This window comes from Entelurus aequoreus, linkage group LG21, assembly GCF_033978785.1.
Source record: "Entelurus aequoreus isolate RoL-2023_Sb linkage group LG21, RoL_Eaeq_v1.1, whole genome shotgun sequence".
NCBI classification, from domain to species: Eukaryota; Metazoa; Chordata; class Actinopteri; order Syngnathiformes; family Syngnathidae; genus Entelurus; species Entelurus aequoreus.
Genome location: NC_084751.1, coordinates 8,491,810 through 8,515,027, shown reverse-complemented (window position 1 = coordinate 8,515,027; position 23,218 = coordinate 8,491,810). Strand labels below are relative to the sequence as shown.

At 39.8% G+C, this 23,218-nt stretch overlaps 1 protein-coding gene across 2 annotated transcripts; it reads right to left on the bottom strand.

The window, feature by feature from the left end:
* Positions 1-1,329: 1,329 nt before the first annotated feature.
* On the bottom strand, positions 1,330-22,732 carry pitpnb (phosphatidylinositol transfer protein, beta). 2 transcript variants are annotated; one of them, XM_062030737.1, is made up of 12 exons: positions 22,606-22,732; positions 18,776-18,806; positions 14,093-14,238; positions 13,904-13,995; positions 11,474-11,481; positions 11,140-11,214; positions 10,851-10,934; positions 7,591-7,668; positions 7,420-7,524; positions 7,228-7,350; positions 7,021-7,105; positions 1,332-3,035 (listed from the first exon to the last, which is right to left on the bottom strand). In XM_062030737.1, exons 1-11 carry the CDS (start codon positions 22,623-22,625, stop codon positions 7,058-7,060), a joined length of 810 nt encoding a protein of 269 aa, XP_061886721.1. In that variant the 5' UTR covers positions 22,626-22,732; the 3' UTR covers positions 1,332-3,035; positions 7,021-7,057. The 2 variants fall into 2 exon arrangements, with proteins under 2 accessions (XP_061886720.1, XP_061886721.1); XM_062030736.1 differs by lacking the exon at positions 7,021-7,105 and having other exon boundaries at positions 1,330-3,035.
* Positions 22,733-23,218: the final 486 nt, after the last annotated feature.

Genomic DNA, 23,218 nt, shown 5'->3' with positions numbered 1-23,218 from the left:
CGGTATCTTGAGTCAAAGAATCACATCAAAACATGTAGCTATTCAGCCTACCATTCTTAGTTACGGTTTTGTTATGCCATCTTTGCATTCCCACTGCTATATGGGTATTCAAACGGTACATGAGTCAAAGACTGGTGAGAACCCGGTGGTGCAACTGGGGCGAGGGCCCGTTCAACAATGCTCTCAGCCTTAATTCCGAATTAAAATCAAGCTTTATTGACCAAAGATGTTTAACACAAAAGGAATTTGATTTGGGAGATTTAGTGTAAATAATTGACTAAAAATTTAAGCAAGTACATAAATAACTAATATGATCAAGGCTAATTCTAGTTCTAGACAAGAAGAGTATATGATATCATCACTGCCAAATTTTAACCAAATACAATATTTTAAGTTTTACCAATTTTATTTTGTTACATACAGTCAAAATGGTTTTTAAATGCTTGGATAACTCTGCTCCCCAATTGCTCTGCAAGGCAATTACAAGACTGCAAAGTGGTACCAGGTCTACCACCCGAGCAATGTCAAAAGGCAACTGTTGTGTTCCATTCCGTAGAACATCTTTTGCCCAGACTGCCTTTTCAATAAAAGGACCACAACTATGGAACTCTTTACCGGACACTTTGAAAAGTATACCTGCACTTGTCACTTTCAAAAAACATACAAAATATATGGCTAGTTGAGCAACAATCGTGTTCCCATGTTTAGTTTTTACTAATTGGTTTTTATCTAGTCTGCACTTTGTCTGTCTTATTATTATTATTGGCTTTTATCTAGTTTGCACTTTGTCTGTATTATTACTAATATCGACTCATTCTACTTTTTATTTTCCTATTTTAATGATGTTGGATCTGTGTTGTTGTTGGGGACAAGTGTTGTACATTATCTTTGGCTACAAACACTATGATGCATACATTGGATAACTGTTTTTGTATCTGTCCCTATTTCAAATAAACCTCTATATATATATATAATAGCAAAAAAATGATGTGAACATGAGTTGAGTATATTCACAGTGAGATTAGTTCCACATAGTTCATCAGACTGATAACCTCTGGGAAGAAACCCTTCTTGTGACAGCTTGTTTTGGAGTTTGAACTGTTTGTGACCAGGGTGTGAGGTGGTGCTACCTGCCTGTTTCCTGACACTATACCAGTCTAAGACCTGGATGGGGGCAAGGTTAACACCAGCAGTCCTACTTGTCTGTTGCAGTCTACGTCTGTCCCGCTTGGTTGCAGAGCCAAACCAGACAGTGATGGAGGTGCACAGAACAGACTGAGCATAGAAGTGTAGAACATGATCATCAGTACACTACAAACACCTTTCATCATAATACAGTCATTTTTTCTTACTTTGATCTTAAGTAGCCACAATATTTTACACGTTTGTATTTCTCGTCCAACTTCCATCCGTTTTCTACCGCTTGTCCCTTACGAGGTGGCGGGGGGTGCTGGAGCCTACTTGTCGGGATGAATAAAACAAATATGATCCAAATAACAGTCTAGTAAACATCCTTACAAGCAAGCATTAAAAACCAACAAGCAGCATCAGGCTGATTTCTTCAGTTTTGTTCAAATTTATTAGATATTCTGTTGTGTTCCATTGTCTCTAGACCTTCAGTCACAGCTTGCAAACTGTGAACAGGGAAAAAAACTAATTGTACATTCACTACTGATACCCCTGAATGTTGTCTTTGTGGCGAGACAAACTCGAGTCCTTACATCTTTCCAAAAAAACGAAGTTGGTTCCTCCAAGCGCTTTTTCATGAGGACAATCAAGAAGGAACCAGTCAATTTGGATGTTGTTGTGTTGTCAAAGCTTCTATTCCTCCCCTCACAGTCACACTCTGACTGGCATCACACACTCACATAAATAGGTCAGGTCCAGTCTGGAGGGCGACCCCCATCATCATCACAATGACTCCGACTTGACTCCAGTCAAGCAGAGTGCTGTGAGACGACTAAACCTTGGATTTCCCTTCCAGTCTGATGAAGCAATCAGAGCCACAAAACAAGACAAAGCAGGGAAGCAGCTGAGAAAATATCAGGCATGCTGATCCAAATATTCGTAAAATGTCATTACCGTGAGGTTTGATCAGGTTTCAAAATAAAAGAGGCCCTGCAGTATTTTGACGGCCAAGCGAAGCATGAATGAATGCACACACAAACATGTACTCTTCTCAATGCAATACAGTATAAAACCACCGATGTTAAAAACGCTAGCAGCCCATTCGAGTTCCTACGAGAAAGTACACTTACAACTCGACAAACACGGGGGGGAAAACCTCAAAAACATTGCATCCGTTCACACAAACGCTGCAATTGCTCCTCTTAAAATCCAATGATTAAAACTAAAAATAAAAAAAAAACAGGTCACTCTCTTACATCGTTCAAGCGGTAGACGGGTGGCGGTGCTTTAAAAAGGTGCACACCTGCCTCAAGGCGGCCTGCCCGGTCCAAACGCATGCGAGTGAGCGTGTGATGCGTGAGCGCGGCCTCGGTGGTGTGCCAGGCAGAGGCGACGGTGAGGCGGCGGGCGTTGGGGGCGGGGTCACACTTCCAACAACATAGACAAACACGGACAAGTATAATACAAGGGAGTTCGTAAGAAATGGTCCAACGGCTGATAAAGTAACCAATTTGTTGGGGACCTAAAAAGCACATTCTTCTAATTAGAATCAATTGAAAGGCTTGTGAGTCATTGCTGACACAGCAGAATCCAAACAAGCCCATCCGTTGTCATTTACATGTCAGGCAAATTACATGTGTGCAAAGAGTTGGTTTGTCAGTGTAGATATACCAGCTTGTTGTTGGAGGGGTTCTGTACAGTGGTGGGGTCTCATCCCCCCTCCACCCCAAAAATGAATCATGTCAGACAGGAAGAGAGGAGGCGACGTCAAGGCCACTGCCTCCTGGGGGTGGTGGTTGTGGGAGTGGGCGTGTCTCCGGTGACATCATCAAGACAGGGTTGGGTTGTTTTTTGGCTCACTGCTCATGAGCAGCACTGGTGCCTCGAATGGGACCCGTCTTACGCAGCTGAGTGCAGAGGAAACAGGAAGATAACGTTTTAGGCATTAGTGACAGGCAAGTGACTGTCTTTGGTGTGACAAGGTGATGAAGACAGAACAAAGCAGCGTGATGGAAGAGGAATTGACAACAGAGGAGAGAATTCATGCAAAGTCGCAGAAGCATAATACGTGCACATGGAGATGAATGAATGCTACTAAAGTGGAATGACACATCAGACCCTCTCCGCATTCACGTGGAGTTGCTCCAACTCCTGGGTAGGGTTGTAAGGTATACCAGTACTAGTAAAGTATCACGGTACTAATGAATCAAAAACGGTACTATACTCTGGTTCACATTATTTAAAAAACATTTTTTACAGGCATGACGCCGCGTCATCACATCATGACATTGTTGGTTTTACGAGCAGAGGAGCATGTTTGGCAGCGCACACACATGGAATACTTACAAGCAGACACAATGTGTAGACAGAAAAGGGAGAATGTCCGCGTTTTGGTGTAAAAAGTAAAGATAAAGGTGAAGTTGTAACACTGAAACACCCTCAGGAAGAGGTGCCTTAAGACATGGCTAGCTAGTTAGCGGCTAACATCCATCCAACTACTTCTAAATCACTAATCCTCGCCTCCATAGCGACGAATAAAGTACGTTTCTTCCAAATATCCATCCATCCATTTTCTACCGCTTATTCCCTCCGGGGTTGCGGGGGGCGCTGGAGCCTATTTTAGCTACAATCGGGCGGAAGGCGGTGTACACCCTGGACAAGTCGCCACCTCATCGCAGGGCCAACACAGATAGACAGACACCATTCACACTCACATTCACACACTAGGGCCAATTTAGTGTTGCCAATCAACCTATCCCCAGGTGCATGTCTTTGGAGGTGGGAGGAAGCCGGAGTACCCGGAGGAAGCCCACGCAGTCACGGGGAGAACATGCAAACTCCACACAGAAAGATCCCGAGCCCGGGATTGAACCCCAGACTACTCAGCACCTTCGTATTGTGAGGCAGACGCACTAACCCCTCTTCCACCGTGCCGCCCCTCCAAATATCATCCCGAGGAATAGTTAAACATGCTTCACTACACACCGTAGGAGGATACAATAGCTCGCCGGCGTCACAATGTAAACCAATGCCATGGGTGGATCCACACCTGACATCCACTGTAATGATATCAAGTACAAGAGCGTATCTAGTCGATACTACTATGATTACATCAAGATTTTTTACCCTCACAAAATATTTTTTCTTTAAAAAAATAAAATCATATTATATTCATAAACTCAGGAAATACATCTCTGGACACACGAGAACTTAAATTATGACCAATGTATGATCCTGTAACTACTTGGTATCGGATCGATACCTAAATGTGTGGTATCATCCAAAACTAATGTAAAGTATCAAACAACAGAAGAATAAGTGATTTTTACACTTGAACAGAAGTGTAGGTAGAACATGTTTAAACAGAAAGTAACCAGATATTAACAATAAATGAACAAGAGGATTAATAATACATTTTTACAGTTTATCCCTCATAATGTTGACAAAATAATAGGTACCGGTAGATAAATGACACAATATGTTACTGCATACGTCAGCAGACTAATTAGGAGTCTTTATTTGTTTACTTACTACTAAAAGACAAGTTGTCTAGTATGCTCACTATTTTATTTAAGGACTAAATTGTTATTTGATTGCAATAAGAAACATATGTTTAATTTACCCTAAGATTTTTTGTTAAAATAAAGCCAATAATAAAACATTTTGTGGTCTCCTTTATTTAGAAAAGTATCGAAATACATTTTGGTACCGGTAACAAAATATTGGTACCGAGACAACCCTATTACTGGGTATGCTGGGAATAATTGTCGCTTAGGCGGGGGAACTAGGACCATACGGGACCACGTTTAGCTGACGTTAGAGTGTAGGATAAGTGAATGGTGGCTCAGATGGCACCAGAAACTTGAAGGGTTTTGGTACGAATCCAGCTTCCTTTATTGGAATCACCAGTGTCACTCACACTGCTGTACCAATGTGAATGCGACAGTCTACAAATGTAGCTTACCACCATCCAGGTGCAAATGTGGAGTGAATGAATGATGGCGTTCAGTTTATCACCATGAAGCGCTTTATAAATATAGTCCGTTACTATCAACATGTTAGAAAAAAGGTGTACACATTTCCTATTTCATTCCACACAGAAATATATTTAAAAAAAACTGGGGAGAGTGGCATTTTGATACATTAAAAACGCTAAAGCTAAAAGCAATCCAATAAGGGTCAATACATGCTAATTTAGTGGTTTATGTTACCAATTAATTTCATCTCGCCTCTTGACATCCAAATCGCTGCCGTTGTGTCCTTGGGCAGGACACTTCACCCTTCCCCCCAATGCCGCTCACACTGCTGAATGAATGATGAATGATAGGTTGTGGTCGGAGGGGCCGTAGGCGCAAACTGGCAGCCACGCTTCCGTCAGTCTACCCCAGGGCAGCTGTGGCTATGAAAGTAGCTTACCACCACCATGTGTGAATGAATGATGGGTTCTCACTTCTCTGTGAAGCGCTTTGAGTGTCTAGAAAAGCGCTATTTAAATCTAATCCATTATTATTATCTCATAAAAGAGTAGAAAAAGAGTGCAGACCCCCGCCAGGCGCTATCTTCCAATAGCAAATTATCCTTAATACAGACAGTGTTCCGGATCAGCCCCAAAATGTAATCACTTGTTACTTGGCCCATTTCTGACATTTCCTGAATGTTTGACAAAAATACGCCCATACATTTAAATATTATCATTAGGGATAAATGCGTTAAAATGTAATATCGGAAATTATCGGTATCGTTTTTTTTTATTATCGGTATCGTTTTTTTTTGTTTTTTTTAATTAAATCAACATAAAAAACACAAGATACACTTACAATTAATGCACCAACCCAAAAAACCTCCCTCCTCATTCACACAAAAGGGTTGTTTCTTTCTGTTATTAATATTCTGGTTCCTACATTATATATCAATATATATCAATACAGTCTGCAAGGGATACAGTCCGTAAGCACGCATGATTGTGCGTGCTGCTGCTCCACTAATAGTACTAACCTTTAACAGTTAATGTTACTCATTTTCATTAATTACTAGTTTCTATGTAACTGTTTTTATATTGTTTTACTTTCTTTTTTATTCAAGAAAATGTTTTTAATTTATTTATCTTATTTTATTTTATAATTTTTTTTTTTTTTAAAGTACCTTATCTTCACCATACCTGGTTGTCCAAATTAGACATAATAATGTGTTAATTTCACGACTGTATATATCGGTTGATATCGGTATCGGTTGATATCGGTATCGGTAATTAAAGAGTTGGACAATATCGGTATATCGGATATCAGCAAAAAGCCATTATTGGACATCCCTAATTATCATAAATATATCATAAAAAAGTAGAAAAAGAGTGCAGACCCCCGCCAGGCCCTATCTTCTAATAGCAAATCATCCTTAATACAGACAGTGTTCCGGATCAGCCCCAAAATGTAATCACTTGTTACTTAGCCCATTTCTGACATTTCCTGAATGTTTGACGAAAATCCGCCCATACATTTAAATATCTACAGCGGATTGAAAGAAAGGAGTGAACCCTCTTGTTTGTCTCTGTGGGACACTGGCATACATACACAAATATACAATTGTTAAGTATCTCGGACGTGCTCTGAAAGTTTCATTAAAGTCCGCCCATAACTTTTTAAGTCATTAACTAACAAACGTTTTCGATGGAGGTAACGAATGCACGATTTATACAACATTTTGAGGGCAGATAAAAACAAGCTGTTGGCCTTTAACAACCAAATAGGAGAGTAATCTTTGTAAGTGTAAGTGTCATGTGGGACATAAACAGGTTGAGAGCCTGAAATGATTAGGAAGGAAAAAGACAAATGGCGGTAGCGGCGGCGGAGGAACGACGGGCCCATGCAGGTCATGGCGTTTCCACGGTTGACTTACTCAGACCGCCTCAAGTGTTTGCCTACAGCGATAGCCTCTACTCGTCTGTCACTGAGGTGCCTCGCACGTCGCCCTTCTGACGCATCTAATGTGACATCCAGGAGTAAAGGGTTAAATCACTCATGCTCTGTTGAGCCTCCAGAGAAGGTCCACAGATCTGCTGGCGGCACAGGAGGACAAAGAGGCGAGTCCTTTGGTGTTCTTTACCTCCTCCAGCTCTTTCTGAGTCTCCTCCTCCATCCGCCTGATGTCCTCCATGGTCAGACCCACCCACTTGTCCACCCAGCAGAAGAGCTGGCGATGGAAGTTGGTGAATATGCGCTTTTCTTGCTGGGGAGGCGAGAAAGTGGTCAATCACGGCCTGGTGCCTTGGAGCCGCACAAACGTGCGACGCCTTACCCTGTGGATGAAGTTCTCCACTTTGGTTTGAAGACCCCACCATCGGAACTTGACGGTGACCAGCTTGTATGCACACATGTACGGACAGTCCGTCTTCAGCTCGTTCTGCGGAGGACAGAATGTCAGAAAACAGACAGAAAAGCCTCTATCAGCGCTGCTTGGGTTGCGTACCTTCCACTCGGGGCCGAGGGGTCCTCTTCCCGTCTTGACTGACTGGAACAGTGTAGGATCTTCTTCGAGTTTGTAGTCCTGAAAGAACCAAACACAGTCCTTCCTAAAGGGTTGTGCATTACATAAATATTTTAGATTCCATCAAAATACTGACAGAACAGAAATGGACCATTATGGATAACCACAAAGTATTTTATCTGACCTCTTAAGAATTGTTTTGTGCATTTTGAAGCATAAATGGGTTTGAATTAAATTAAAGTATCTTTAGGCTCTAGTTGGGAGTGAAAATGGTCTGACATCTACACTACCGTTCAAAAGTTTGGGGTCACCCAAACAATTTTGTGGAATAGCCTTCATTTCTAAGAACAAGAACAGACTGTCGAGTTTCAGATGAAAGTTCTCTTTTTCTGGCCATTTTGAGCGTTTAATTGACCCCACAAATGTGATGCTCCAGAAACTCAATCTGCTCAAAGGAAGGTCAGTTTCGTAGCTTCTATAACGAGCTAAAGTGTTTTCAGATGTGTGAACATGATTGCACAAGGGTTTTCTAATCATCAATTAGCCTTCTGAGCCAATGAGCAAACACATTGTACCATTAGAACACTGGAGTGATAGTTGCTGGAAATGGGCCTCTATACACCTATGTAGATATTGCACCAAAAACCAGACATTTGCAGCTAGAATAGTCATTTACCACATTAGCAATGTAAAGAGTGTATTTCTTTAAAGTTAAGACTAGTTTAAAGTTATCTTCATTGAAAAGTACAGTGCTTTTCCTTCAAAAATAAGGACATTTCAATGTGACCCCAAACTTTTGAACGGTAGTGTAAATGTGAGACTTGTTTTCTTAATGCAAAGTGCAGGGTTTCCCCTACATGTCATTGATCATGGTGATGGTAAAAGTCACCACACCTTAAAAATTAGGGCTATTTTTACGTGAAAACAAATACAAGTAATATAAAAAGTCACACAAAGTTGGACGCTCTTTTTAACTTTTTTTTCTGAACATCAAAGACACATGAACATAAACATTGACACCAGCAGGTCATTACAGTAGGGATAGATACACAGCCTATTATTTGCGCACTATTGATTAGTGATGCACCGAAAATTCGGCTGCTGAATTTTTTTTTTTGATCTTTAAAAGAGCACATTTGAAACCCTATGTTGTGAAGACGTAAGCAATACACACGGGATTGTCTGGAGCAGAGGCGGCATGTCTCCAATGTGGACGTACTTATATATATTGGAGATATTGCCGTGGAGAGCAATCTACAAAAGGTGCACGGTGCAAATATTAAGAGGACGGTGTGAGAAAGGTTGTAGCAGCAGAGCAAAGCAAGTGTGACATCAGGCTCGCTACACCCTTTGCTGTTCGTTGTGGACATAGAGCGACAGATGTAAACACAAGTACAGACTCAAATAACACCAGAAAAATATGCCAAATAAAAAAAAATTCACTGAAAAGGATTATAGAAGTCTCTAGAAACTTGAAGGAAGGCAAGATTGTTTTATAAATATCTCTGAAATGCAGCCACGGTTTGATTTCACATTTTCTGGACTTTTGCAGATCTAAAACACATAAGCAGGTACCAATAGGGGTGTTACGGTTTCAAAATCTTCTTAATAATGCCGTCCGGTGTCAAACAAAAACTTGGTGAGTGTACTTTTTGCTTTGGCGGGTCTGAATATAAACTACATCTTCCAGGCTCCCCTGCGCAGCGCGGTTCCACAATGTGTGGCCTTGGAATACAAGAGGAAGCAGACTTCATAGTCGATCAGAGGAATTGGTTTCACAAAATCCGTTCATAACTTGTTGCTAACAAACAGACAGACAAACCCTGGCAAAAACATAACATCTGTAGCGATGATAAAAAAAAAAAAAGGGCGCCACGTTCGTCTCAAGTGTTCCAAGCCAAAACAGACTCACTCACGGCGCACTGTGCCCAAGGAAAGCACCTGCTGCACACTCAACTACTTGATAAGATACCATCACCCGGAAAAGATGAAACCAGCGAAGCAAAACCTCAATTTGTAAGGTATTTGCATTGTTAAAAGTTAAAATGTGAGTTAACTTTTCTGAGAAACTGTGTTTTTTTAAATCTGATAGAAAACGGTCTACTGTAGGGGACACAAGTTCTCTGAAAGTAAAAGTTGAGCGCCACAGTGGACGTTCCCGCACAATTCTTTGCACTTAAAAATACTTGTTTATACCAATAAATATGACCATAACGTTCAATTACAGTAAGTGTATTTATCCTAAACATTCCTGTCGCTTCATTTTACACACTATGACAGCCTTTTTTTCCTTTTACATAAACCACAATAATATTGTACTGTGGCCTTAACAGCGTGATAATTTTGTACCGTGAGATTTTGATATCGTTCAAACCAAAATAGGTAAGAAAAGCTGGTTTTGCGTGATAGGGCCCATGTAAAGACCACGCCCCCACAGATATATTGGCAATCTGGGAGAAACCCTGAAGTGTTTTTAGCAAGCAAACACATGACTGAAAAAATTCAAAAGGGATAAGATTACTGTAGCATGCAAACCCTAGAGTTATGACCTGAACATCAACTGCCCTGACCCCTCAATCCAATCAACTCTAAACCAAACTGTCCCCATGAAGGTTCACTTCCTGCATCACTCTTACTTTGAAGGAGTCCATCAGTGTCATTGCTGCTAGTTACCAAACAAGGCACTATCAACTTCGGTTTTTCCAAAGTTTGCAGACTCAAAGAACAAAGGAGAGTATAATAGTTTATTCTTACTCCGCACTAAAGCGCAGTGCGGTGCTGTTTTAATCTGACATGTCAGTGGGGGTGGGGAAAGCAGCAGATGGACCTTCAGCTTAAGGCCGAACCTTCTTGCTGATCCAATTAAATCATTATTGCACAAAAGCTCATGTGAGAAACAGCAGCTCTGGGAGAAGTGGGAGTCACCGACTATGATGCCGCATTCTAGCATTTAAACAAACGCGCATGTGAGGCTTGAGGTGCCAGCGGTCTACATTAAGCAAGCTTCGAAGGTTTTAGTTTAACGACATCTCTTCTGGAGAAGTAAGCGTGGAGGTTTCTGCAAGTCAGTGTCGCTGCGCTCGCACGCTACCAGCAGAGTGCGTCTCTAAAGTCACCCAAGAGACAAATAAGTGCATCTGAAGCGTCACGTGACTAAAAGGATGACTGCAAAAGTTGCAGGCATGCCATAGACATCCAGCAAGCTCGTAAACAAAAGAGTTTGGAACCTTTTAAAGACTCACCCCTGGCGACACTTCGTCTTTGTTTGCGATATCTATGGGAACTACCTCCACACTCCTCCACGTAGGCTCATCCAAGTCGTGCACCTGCATGCAAGAGGCGTACATCCAGGAGACAGTTAGGGGATTTATTTGGACATTTAGGAGCGCCGTGATGTCACAGTGAGAGTCTGTCATGGCGAATTCAAACAAAACAGCCAAGCACGGCCCTATAAAAGAGGCTCTTGTGATGAATTATGGGAAATGTAGCATCCAGTGTTTCTGTGCTGACTCTGGGAATTGTCACACTTACGTTTTCTACTGTTCCCATATCAGGCTTGTGCCACGTCTCGATCTTAATCATGAAGTCCTCTTTCATGTATTCATTCTGAGGAGCAGGAGAGGAGTACAGATGAGTTATTACTCACAAATCAGCGCTGACAGTGGCAGCTGATCTCAGCCAAGTGACTTAGCGAGCGCACCATGAATGGAGGCCCTGCGCTTAGCACTAAATCCAATAAACTAATCAGACGTTTAGATAGCAACCGTTCTGCAACGTGCGCTTGGCGAGCCTGCGCCAACACTTGTCAGAAGACAGATGGCGCTATCATGAACGTGGGTGTTAAAAAGAGAAGATGGACACTCACCGTCACAACTGCAGCAGGCGGGAGGAAAGCAAACATAAGAGGAAATGAATTAGTCTCATTTGAAAAAACACATTCTTAATATATTGTATTACCAGTAAGGATGGAAATATCGTGTAGACTAGATAAACTTGGCTGGATGATATATTGTCCCACACATTATTGCCAGCATTATTTTGAGACCAAATTAAGCACTAAAAGAATCATATTATATGATAACAATGCATGTAATCTTAACAATTATAAGTGGAAGGTCAATAATTTTAATTATCCAAATTAAGTAAACAAACAATAAAAATACAATTGACCGTGAATCTCTATTAGCAAAAAGTTGCACTTTCTAAATATTCAATAGCTCTAAGTGCGGTTTTTTCTTCAATTAAAAAAACTGGGTTGTGTGGTTTGCTTTGTTTTTGTTAGTTTTTTAAACTAATTTGGCACACTTGGTCATTCGTCTGTTTTGATGCTCAAGCTTGCTTTTTGCAATCATCTTTTTTCTTCCGCCATGGTGCTTCTCACTAGCAAGGCTCTGTCGGGGCATCGTGTGTGCGTGTAAGGCAGCGGTCACGCCTTTGCCCACCGAGACAAAGATTGTGGATGATTGACAAGAGGATTCACTCCGTTCATTTCATTTTGCTATAGAATAAACGCGCTCAGTTTCTTAGAGCGATGCACAGCATGAACCCTCTTGTACCATGCTTGAAAGCAAGAGACAAATTTGTACCAGTAGATGATGGCAAAGTTACCAAATGTATTTTCATTAATCGTTTGATTAATTGATTTATTATCGGCCAAGGCCTATCCCGTACTTCATCATACGATTAGGGATGGGTAGCGTTCACATTTGAACCGCCGTTCCAACTGTACCAGTTTTCGGTACTTTTGTGTGCATTAATAAATATTGTTTTTGATACTTAAGTTTCATTTTTAATTTCAACATTTAAAAATGACCTGATTATGAAAACTGCCTGGTCTAGTCTTTTGCTGCGCCCTAAAAAGTGTTAATACTGTCAGTATTGTACTTATTATACACCAGCTGTTTATTTGTAACATGAATCTTAGTTGTAGTTTTCATTAACAAATTTGGAGGTGTTGATATCGCCATGTAAAATTGCTAATGCTAATCAGTAGCATATCATTTGCAAAGCCAATGTATAGCATCAAGCGAGTGCATTTTTTGGAAAAGTGGAACCTTACTTTACTTATGTTAGAGTGTTTATTGAGTCAATTACTTTGTTGGCATTGAAAACTGCAACATTACCTAGATGTAGATTGGCTAAGTCCGCTCTCAGTGCTGCTGGAGTGATCGCCACGTGCCAAAGTGAGGCGTGACATCCCGCGCAACCCAGGTAACGTAATATGGCACCGTTGGATTTTACGTAATTCTTTGCACGGTGGACCGGCGAGATTTGGTAGGTGACAAAATAAGTACCAGTGTCAGTAGCCATCCCTAGATGCGATATATGGCTCAACATAACAGTATCTCAAAATGGCAAGGCTACAAGTAAAAAAAATGATTTAATTTCATTGTTTATATTTTGCAATACAAACAGCTGTAGTATAAAAACAATGCCATTGTTTTAGTGCAAAATAAATGTAAACATTGACATTACTTTAAACTGATTAAGAAAACAATCTAATGTCTCTCAAGTCGATCAAATCTAATACGACACGCATTTGAATACAAAAATGCACATTTCTCGTAGCTCAAGGCATCACAACAAGGTGGCGGTGCGTGTTTGTGGAGTGTGATTTTATGACAAACTTATTACACAATGCAAACTTCTTAACTAGCTGTGTCCCAACCAATGATACATCCCAGAGTGAGTGCATACTTTTGAATAATGCTGGTGCAGCTTTAATTAGACCTGCACCCCCCTTTGTACGCATTTCTTTCTTCGCAGCAAAAGGAAAATGAATGTGCCTCAAAGGATGCCGTAGTGTTGTTGTTTAAAGGCCTCACCAGACTGAGTACTGTGTGTGTGTGTGTGTGTGTGTGTGTGTGTGTGTGTGTGTGTGTGTGTGTGTGTGTGTGTGTGTGTGTGTGTGTGTGTGTGTGTGTGTGTGAGATCCAAAATGGCTGACGCAACAGTCCCCGTCTTTATCAACATTATACAACGTACCAAAGGGTAAAACACAACAGTTTATAGCGGGGGAAAAACTCTATATATGGCAGAGCATAGGGATGTAACGATAAACGGTATAATAATAAACCCTACAATATAAAAAGTCATGACAATAAAGAAAACGCATTGAAATGAAAAGGTGTGTCCAAACTTTTGGCCTGTACTGTATATTTGAGAAAAATACAGTGAGAAAACTTTGGAGTTTAACCACCGCCATGCATGCCAGCACTCCTGATGAGAGCTCAGATCAGCGAGCGTCGTATAATAAATAAACCGATTGTGTGGGACAGAGTGCAGGACAACTCACTGGTGCGACAGTAGGGGTAGGCATTCCAGGCCTTTTCGTGAAAAACTAACGCTCCCTCTGGTGCGATCATCTTCACATATCCTGGGACTTTACTGTCGGGGGCAACAAGAAAGGTTTAGTGAGCATAAACCCTCCAATAACAATTCAGGGCGTTCAGCGGTGCCAAAGGGTCAAAGTAAAGAGACTCGCCTCTTTAAGTGGTAGATTTTATGTGTGTACTGTCCCTTTTCGCCATCCTTCTCGTAGGGTTCGTTCTTCAGCACCTCGATGCCTTCGCCACCGCCCGTCTCGTTCTTGCTGGCCTCGGCCACCGAGTACAGCTGGCCCACTTGATACTGGCAGGAAGACAATCGAGACACAATCAACAAGGTGCATCCCTAAACAATTGAAAAGACCCAGGCATGGATGGTGTAAATGTGAACTACACAGAATAGGGGTGTCCAAAGGGCGGCCCGCAGCTAACTTTTTTGCAGAACACGGCATATTTTAAAAATACTATCAGAAAACCAAAACAAACTGTGGAATAGAAGAGCAAACAGGTGGAATGTAATGAGTTGCGATAGACACTAATAACTTTAAAACTGTCATTGCTCAGAAAACCAAAACAAAACTGTGGAATAGAAGAGCAAACAGGTGGAATGTAATGAGTTGCAATAGACACTAATAACTTTAAAACTGTCATTGCTCAAAAAATAAATAAATAATTAAAAACAATGTGAATTATTGACCTATTTCAGGCTCCAATTACTTCACTTCAAACATTTCACTTTGAAATTTTTTGGGGGGAAAATATTGCATATTTTGTGTTTGCAGTATAAATAAAACAAGGTTGTCTTTAAGGAAAAAGGGCTTAAAACATAAGAAAAAAAAACATTTGTTCATTTGATTTTGACACGTACAGTCCAAAAACACAAGTAAACACACCTCAAATGTTCTTTTTTTTCTAATTGACAGATAGATTTGAAGTTGATGTGGAGATTGCGTTGAAAGTAAAAAAAATTATACATATTGATGTATTTTCTCATTTTTAACACTTTTATGAGTGGAGCCTTTTTGGATACCCAAGATCTTTAGTCTGATTTTTTAAACTGTCAATGCTAAAAAAAAAAGACAGTTGTTATGAATTATTTACCCACTTAAGGCTCCAATTACTTCACATTAGGGCTGCAACAACTAATCGATTAAATCGATTAAAATCGATTATAAAAATAGTTGCCGATTAATTTAGTCATCGATTCGTTGGATCTATGCTATGCGCAGAAGCTTTTAAAATTTTTTTTTTAAAAAATTATTATTTTTTTTAACATAAACTTTTATTTATAAACTGCAACATGTACAAACAGCTGAGAAACAATAATCAAAATAAGTATGGTGCCAGTATGCTGGGTTTTTTTCAATAAAATACTGGAAAGGATAGAAATGTAGTTTGTCTCTTTTATCCGATTATTAATCGATTAATCGAAGTAATAATCGACAGATTAATCGATTATCAAATTAATCGTTAGTTGCAGCCCTACTTCACATCAAATATTCCAAACAGGGGTTTTATTTTACACAAAAGGGCATAAAACATAGGAAAATTGTAACTTTCTCTTAACGGATAGATCTGTAGTTGATCTACAGATTTTTAAGCATTGAAACTATATAAAATAATAACATATACCCTATTTTTAACAATTTAATGACAGACCATTTTGGGTCCCCGGGAGCTTTAACGAGGGTTACAATATATATTGTATTGATTTTGAACATTAAAAATATCAAAATGTCCCCCGAATGCTTTAATTTTTCAGTGTGCGGCCCTCAGTGGAAAAAATTTGGACACCCCTGATGTAGACAGATACTTGGCCATGTGATCACTGAATTTACAGGAAGTGCTAAAAATTAAGGAAATGTTGACTTATACCAGAGCTGGGCAAATATTTTGACTCTGGGGCCACATTGAGAGAAAACATGTGTCTGGGGGGCCTATGTGTGTATAAATGATATATACACATTTAGCTGTAAAGTACAGTATGTGTGTTTGGGTCCCTTTTTTTCCAGGAACACTAAATACCAAAAGTCACAATGTCTGATAAGAGTTCTAAAAATGTTATGACAGACCAGTGAGACCACCTCAAAAAAACGGGATGGAATTTTACAGTAGTTTATTGAATGGGACACCTAAAATGTACATGAAAATAAAGAAAGGGGGATTTACAATATTAACTATGAACAATAAAACCTTGAATATTAACAACATATGAACACCGCTACTCTTCTACTTCTTAGACCAGCTCCTCCATAGACATCTTTTACGATCAAGCAAAACATAATAAAAATGTAACAAACAGCAAAATATGAATGCAAAGTGTAATAAACACCTACACTATGATATATTATCACTTTTATGCAGAAATTTGTTGTAAAATTTGTGCTTCCACATCTGTTCCTGACACATATGTTTGGGGGAGGCTGCTCTGCAAACAAACCCCACCCACTCTGAGCTGCTGTGACGTAGATTACCATAATAACTTGTACAAAACTCAAAAGCACAGATTTCAACCATTGAAATACTTTCTATAGTTCAAAACTTACGGTCATTTAAAAACAGCACTACACATCATAATGGCGTCTACAGTTTTGATGTTAAAGGTCTAAAAAAATATAATAGAACGTCCGGTGGGCCGTATTGAAAAATCGTAATATTTTGCCCAGGTCTGCCTTATACCCTCCTTCGCAGGTACAACAGCTTTCTATAGACTGTCTTTAGGATATATTTTAAAGTCACCAAACTGATAAAGCTCTTGACTTCATAGTTTTTGACACAATATTCCAACCGTTTGTGCTCTTACGCTGCCAAAACAAGCTCAGTGGGGTAATTAGAGCTCGTTAGGCTACACTACTTCAGTCTATTTATCTTGACTCAGCATGTGATTTCTTCACGAAGGGGAGTAAAAATGTGTAATCGTCATGTTAAGTATTACTCATTGCTGCTTTTAGGACAGCTGGGATGTGGGAAATATTACTAGCATGGCCTGAAAGTGTTCCAGTCAAACGTGAAGAAAAGCAGACTTCCTAGTTTCCTGGAATGCTACATCGGCTACACCGGAGGTCAGCAACCCGCGGCTTTAGAGCTGCATTTTGCGCCGCCTTAGTGGCTACTGGACCTCTTTTAGAGATGTGAGGAAATGGAAAAGGATGAAGAATTTTTGTTTTAATATATTTTCTGTAGGAGAACAAACATGACACAAACCTTCCTAATTGTTAGAAATCCCACTGTTTATATTAAACATGCTTCACTGATTATTAGAGTATTTGGTAAGCACCGTTTTATCCTACTAATTTCAGCGATCATTGAACTCAACGTAGTTTGTTTACATGTAAAACTCTTCGACGCTGCCACAGAAGGATGTGTTTTATGCCACTTCTTCTTTGTCTCATTTTGTCCACCAAATGTTTTATGCTATGCGTGAATGCACAAAGGTGAGCTTTGTTGATGTTATTGACTTGTGTGGAGTGCTTATCAGGCATATTTGGTCAATCCATGACCGCAAGCTAATCGATGCTAACATGCTATCTGGGCTAGCTATATGTGTATATTGCATCATTATGCCTCGTTTGTAGGTATATTTGAGCTCATTTAATTTCCTTTACTGATGTCCTCTGTGTGTTTAATTTGTATTTGCATGTCTCATGACAGATTATCTGTATGTAATATTGGCTGCATTTCTCATAGTTGTTTGTGTGCCATGTTGTTCCAGACCACGGCAAAGGTTACCCAGCTTGCAAAGATTGTAATAAATCCATTAGAAGAAGAGAGCCAGCTGTTTCCTTTAACTTGGACACACACATCTATACATTTGGCCATTATGAGCTAGTCATTTCCAGAAGTTATATCACCCTGTGAGAAGCCTCCATTTTACTAATGACTTACAATGTTGCAAAAATGTGTAAAATTTAAATCAAAATACAACATTTCTGTCTACGAAGGTTTGCGTCAACCTTTTATAGTAGGCTAATATAGCTAATATAGACACTTACATCCTGTGGTGCCTTCATTATAACACTTAGATAAGACTTTACAGTGTTTCCCACACATTCATTTATTTGTGGCGGCCCGCCACGAAAGAATTATGTCCGCCACAAATAAAAAATAATAATATATATTTTTTTTTTTTGTCCTGTCCAGCTTTTTAGGCAAATCATATAGTTGATGTAGATGCCCATATAGGCTGTTCACATTTACTTTACAAAAGAGAAGTGTAGGATACTTCTCTTGTTACCTTATTTGTATTTGACCACTACTGTTTTCTGTTTATTTGTTACTGACTGTGGCAGGACACCTCTGCCTCTGTTTCACTTTATGTTGCTGGTAAATAATATGGTTGTAGTAGTAGGCTAAAGTTAAATTATTTAGTATGCACTAATTAAAGGGGCAGAGCTTTAAGGGGCATTTTAGCTTTTATATTTTACAAGATATATTTTTTGTAAGAACCACAATTAATAAATATAGTTCAGTGAATAACTTATTGTTCAAATCTGTATATAAATATGTACATAAAGTGTTGTAATTATATTGTAAAATGGATGGATGGATGGACGTTTAAAACAAAACTGTTATTATTAATTAGTAAGTATACATTTTTTGAGCCTTTTTAGAGAAAATCATATCATTGTAGTACATTATGCAAATTACTCAATGATGTCATGGTGACCACGCCCCCACCGCCACAGGTATCTTGGCAGTTTATGGGAAACACTGCTTTACATTTTTTTGTGTGTATTTTTGGTTCATTCCGGCTCTTTCAACATTTTGGGTTGCCGACCCCTGGGCTACACCAACAATCGTCCAGTAGAGAAAGACTTTTAATGCTTTGGTAAAGTACTAACCTCTTCAACTGAAATGGGCAACACCACGCGGCTAGAGTAGAAAAACAAGAGGGGAGGGGGGGGGGGGGGGGTACACAAGATGAGAAAATGCTTTGAGTTTGACGGCGATTGATTACATTTATTGCTTCATTGAAATAAGTTTAGCTGGGGCCAAGAGGTCACATGAAAACAGTCTCTACATTTGAATTGTCACAATCACACACATACAAGAAGGGAACAGGAATCACAACAGCAAAAGCTAAACATTGTAAAAAAAAATAAAAAATTGCTCGTATTTATTACATTGTAACATACTGTACACATAGGGATGATGTTCGTTAAGAAATTATCGAGTTCGAGCCCATTATCGAATCCTCTTATCGAACCGATTCCTTATCGAATCTCTTATCGAATCCAGATAGGTTGTTGCGTGTGCACTGAGTTCCAAAAGCCATAGATGTTATATGACTGGGTCGGCACGCTGTTTATATGGAGGAAAAGCGGACGTTACAGAGGACAGCATGCGGCCGTTATAGGGTGAAGGTTTCAGGTGAGAAAGGACGCTAAAGGCACGCCCCCAGTGAGCATATAGTGCTGCTATGTGCGTTGTAAATAAAAAAAAATTGCCGACAAACACATCACCAACACGGACGAGGTGCCGCTCACTTTCGACCTCCCAGTGAAGCACACTGTGGAGAAGAAAGGGACCAGCACGGTGGCGAATCGATACGCACAACGGGACAAGAGAAGTTGGCTTTTGCTGTTGTGCTAGCTTGCTATGCTAATGGACAACGAGACTGACTTTGAAAATGAGGAGAGGGAATCTGGCGTGTTTGATGGAGAACTTGCCCAGCTGTTCATTTCGGACACAGAAGATGAGGACTTTGATGGATTTGTGGATGAGGATTGATCAAAAAATAATGTGAGTACATTGATAAATACTTCAATAAAGTACAACCCAACTCAGCTTTGCTCCTGCTGCCTTTTTAAAACAGCGTCCATGCATGCTAGTGTATGTTTTAAGCTAGTGTATGTTTAACCATGCCTGCGCCCAAAAATACGCTGTGCCTTATTTATGCGTTAAATATAGAAATAGCACCCGTAACTGACACGCCGCCTTTTAATACCGTGCGCCCTATGGTCGCGGAAATACGGTATAGTGGCTTCGATAACGGGAACCGGTTCTCAAAAAGGGATTGGAATCCATGGAATCGGTTCTTTTCTTATCGAAAAATCGGGAGAACCGGTTTGGAACATCATCCCTATGTACACATGTAAACATGCTTCTTAGACTTAGACAAACTTTATTGATCCACAAAGGAAATGTTTTCACAAAGTAGCTCAGTTACAAAGGATATATATGGCGAATATTAAGACTTTTGTTTACATAAGTCGTACACTACAAAAACTGCAATCTAAGTAAGATTAAATATCTCAAATAAGGGAGATATTTGATTTTTTTCTGTCCGATAAAATAATTCTTCTCACTAAGCAGATTTTATGTGAGAGTGTTTTACTTGTTTTAAGTGTTTTGGTCCTAAATGATCTCAGTAAGATATTACAGCTTGTTGCTGAGATTTGATGACCTATATTGAGTAAAACATGCTTGGAACTACAATATCAACTGTTGCAAAGCTGTGTCATCAACACTCACAAGTATAAAACTACTTTTTTAAAGTAATAATTTCATATTTCAAGCATGGAAAAAAAAAATCATGACTTTGACACAATTGTGTCTCATAATTAAAACAGATGACAGCCAAATGGACTTTGCTGTTTTATTTTCAATGAAACAATAGAAAATATGTACTCATATAGTAGTACAGTTGTTATTAGTGAGAATATACTTATTTAAGGTACTTTGGGGTTCATTGAGGTTAGCTAATTTTACTTGTTTTGGAAAGTCTTGACAAGCCAAATGTTCTTGTTCTATTGCCAGATAATTTGGCTTAGTTCAAATAAAATACCCCTCATTTTTGTATTTTTTTTTTCTTGTTTTTGAACACTGACTTTTTGCAGTGTAGCAAGTACAGTCGCCGGCATGTAACTTTGAACACTTGCGTCGTCCTTAAATGTAACTGCCATGCTAACCGTTGGTGTTATTCACATCCCAATTAACAGTAGGTATTATTCACATCCCAATTAAAGAGTGTCACGCTAGTGAGTGGCAGCAAAGTAGTGCGTCCTTCTTCCACTGCGTCAACATTTCTTTAAGGCTTTGGTCTCTCGTCCTGAACTTTGGGTTTGTTGACAACCAGTGTTGGGACTAACGCAGTTACCGTTACTGCATGATGCGTTACTGCGTTATTTTACGTTATTTTTATGTAGTATCGGCTAGAAACAGAAGATCTGGGTGTGTTTTATTGGAGCACTCCGGTGGAAAATAAGAGGCGTGCTTTCTGTAGGTGGGGGAAAGCACGCCTCACCGCAGGGCTAACAACCTTCACTTTACCCGGAAGAGGGTCTTTACAGCTGAGGGTGAATGACGAGACCGGCGGTTTGTTGCAACTTTGTGACTTCATTGGACGCAGCCATCCACTAAGCTAGAACACCTGCACGCACTCACTGTCGCTGCTCCCTCACCTCTCTCGCCCACTCACTCACTGACGTCACTCACCTCTCATGTTGTCATATCTTAAAGGGCCACACACACACACACACACACATACGCTACTCTCATAACAACTAACAACACATCATGGTGAAGCCACAAGTCGAGTTTTTTAACATGGAGACATTCTCAATACTTTTCTTTTGTTGAGCACAAAGAAAATAACATTTTAGTTAAATGTAAGTTGTGTCTTGGATCAAAGATCCTATCTACTTAGAGTTAAAGTTAAAGTGCCATTATGTTGCAGATATTTAAAATAGTTTTGTCAATTTTTTCTGGCCTGAAATAAATTGGCCCTTTGAAACATATCTTTGTCTTTGTGTGTTGTATGTAGACCACATTGTTTGTGTGTTGTATGTAGACCACATTGTTTGTGTGCTGTATGTAGACCACATTGTTTGTGTGTTGTATGTAGACCACATTGTTTGTGTGTTGTATGTAGACCACATTGCTTTCTGAGTTCAGTGATGCAAATGCATGTCAAGTTGATCAACAGATGGTATTATTCTCCAGTGCAATTACAGGACTGAAATGAAGGCTAAAAGGGCATTAATGGGAGCCTTAAAAAAAGGGGGGGGGGGGGGAAGAAGTAACTAAATAGTTACTTTTCACAGTAACGCATTACTTTTTGGTGTAAGTCACTGAGTTAATAACTGAGTTACTTTTGAAATAAAGTAACTAGTAATTGTAACTAGTTACTGGTTTTCAGTAACTAACCCAACACTGTTGACAACATTGTCGGCTATTGTTAAAAAGTGTGCATGGAGCTAGAGAAGTGTCCTACTAGCTGCTAGCTGCTAACTTAGCCTGCTAGCATTACGGCTAAATCCGACGGAAGCTTAATCTGTCACTCTAAGCTTAACATTACGGCACTTTGAGGCTATAACAGGATGCTCGCTGGCGAGCTAGACCCAATGGGGAACACTTCCAAGGAGCAGTGTTGATTAAATATACTAAATGTGATATGTGTCTTTTTATGAGACAATTCATTAGGAGGCTAATTATCCACCCTGCTAGCTAGCTAGCTAGCTGCCACTAGCGACGCCTTAAAAAGACCGGTGTCCCGTTATACACCCGCCGCTAAAGCTGTCCTTTTGTGGGCTACGAACAGGGAAATATGTCCAGCGACTATGGTTAAAACAAGCCGCGTCGTTCCAACCTGGTAATAACCCGTCAAATGGGTAAAAATACGCCGTGAAAAGCGCCAAAAAGATGATTAAAAGGAACACGTCAGACTCACTATTCCTTGATGAGCACCATCTTCGTCCGCCGGTCTGCGCCTGCGCAATGTGGGCCGACACCACCGTGCGCCGTCAACAAGTTGGACACGCCCTCCTGGCCAAATCTGATTGGCTGACGGTGTCAATCAATCACTACCGCTTCCTCGACGAGTCAATCATTAACATGAAAGCGGACAGTGGTCTCAATTATTTATGAGCGTTTTACTAACTACAAATCAATGTTGAAATACACACGGTAAATAAAGACTACACATGAATATCGGAAATAAAAATGAGATTAAGGCTTTTTGAAGGGAGCCGTTCCCTTTTAAAGAGACGTTATTATAGTTATTTTTAAATGAAACAACCACCAGTATCGGTTATACAATAAGATGTAGATCCGAATTATTTGAATCGACACAAATATTACCCGATTGGTGGGAATTATTCTAAAATTTTGGCCATAATTTTTTTTGTTTGTTTTCATTGTAAACATTCCATAAGGCAGTGCTAGTTCATGCTTGGACAGTGACATCACTGGTTAGAATTTTACCTCAACTAGAACAATTTTACCAATATAGAAAAAATACACACATGCATTAATGGATATAAAAGTATACATAAAACTCCCAA

Excerpts from the sequence above, each read along its gene's own strand:
- pitpnb (XM_062030736.1), bottom strand. The coding sequence starts at position 22,625 with ATGGTGCTCATCAAGGAATA. Across the intron at positions 18,807-22,605 it reads ATGGTGCTCATCAAGGAATA|CCGCGTGGTGTTGCCCATTT; the intron begins GTGAGTCTGACG and ends TTTCTACTCTAG. Across the intron at positions 10,935-11,139 it reads ATATGGGAACAGTAGAAAAC|GTGCACGACTTGGATGAGCC; the intron begins GTAAGTGTGACA and ends TCTTGCATGCAG.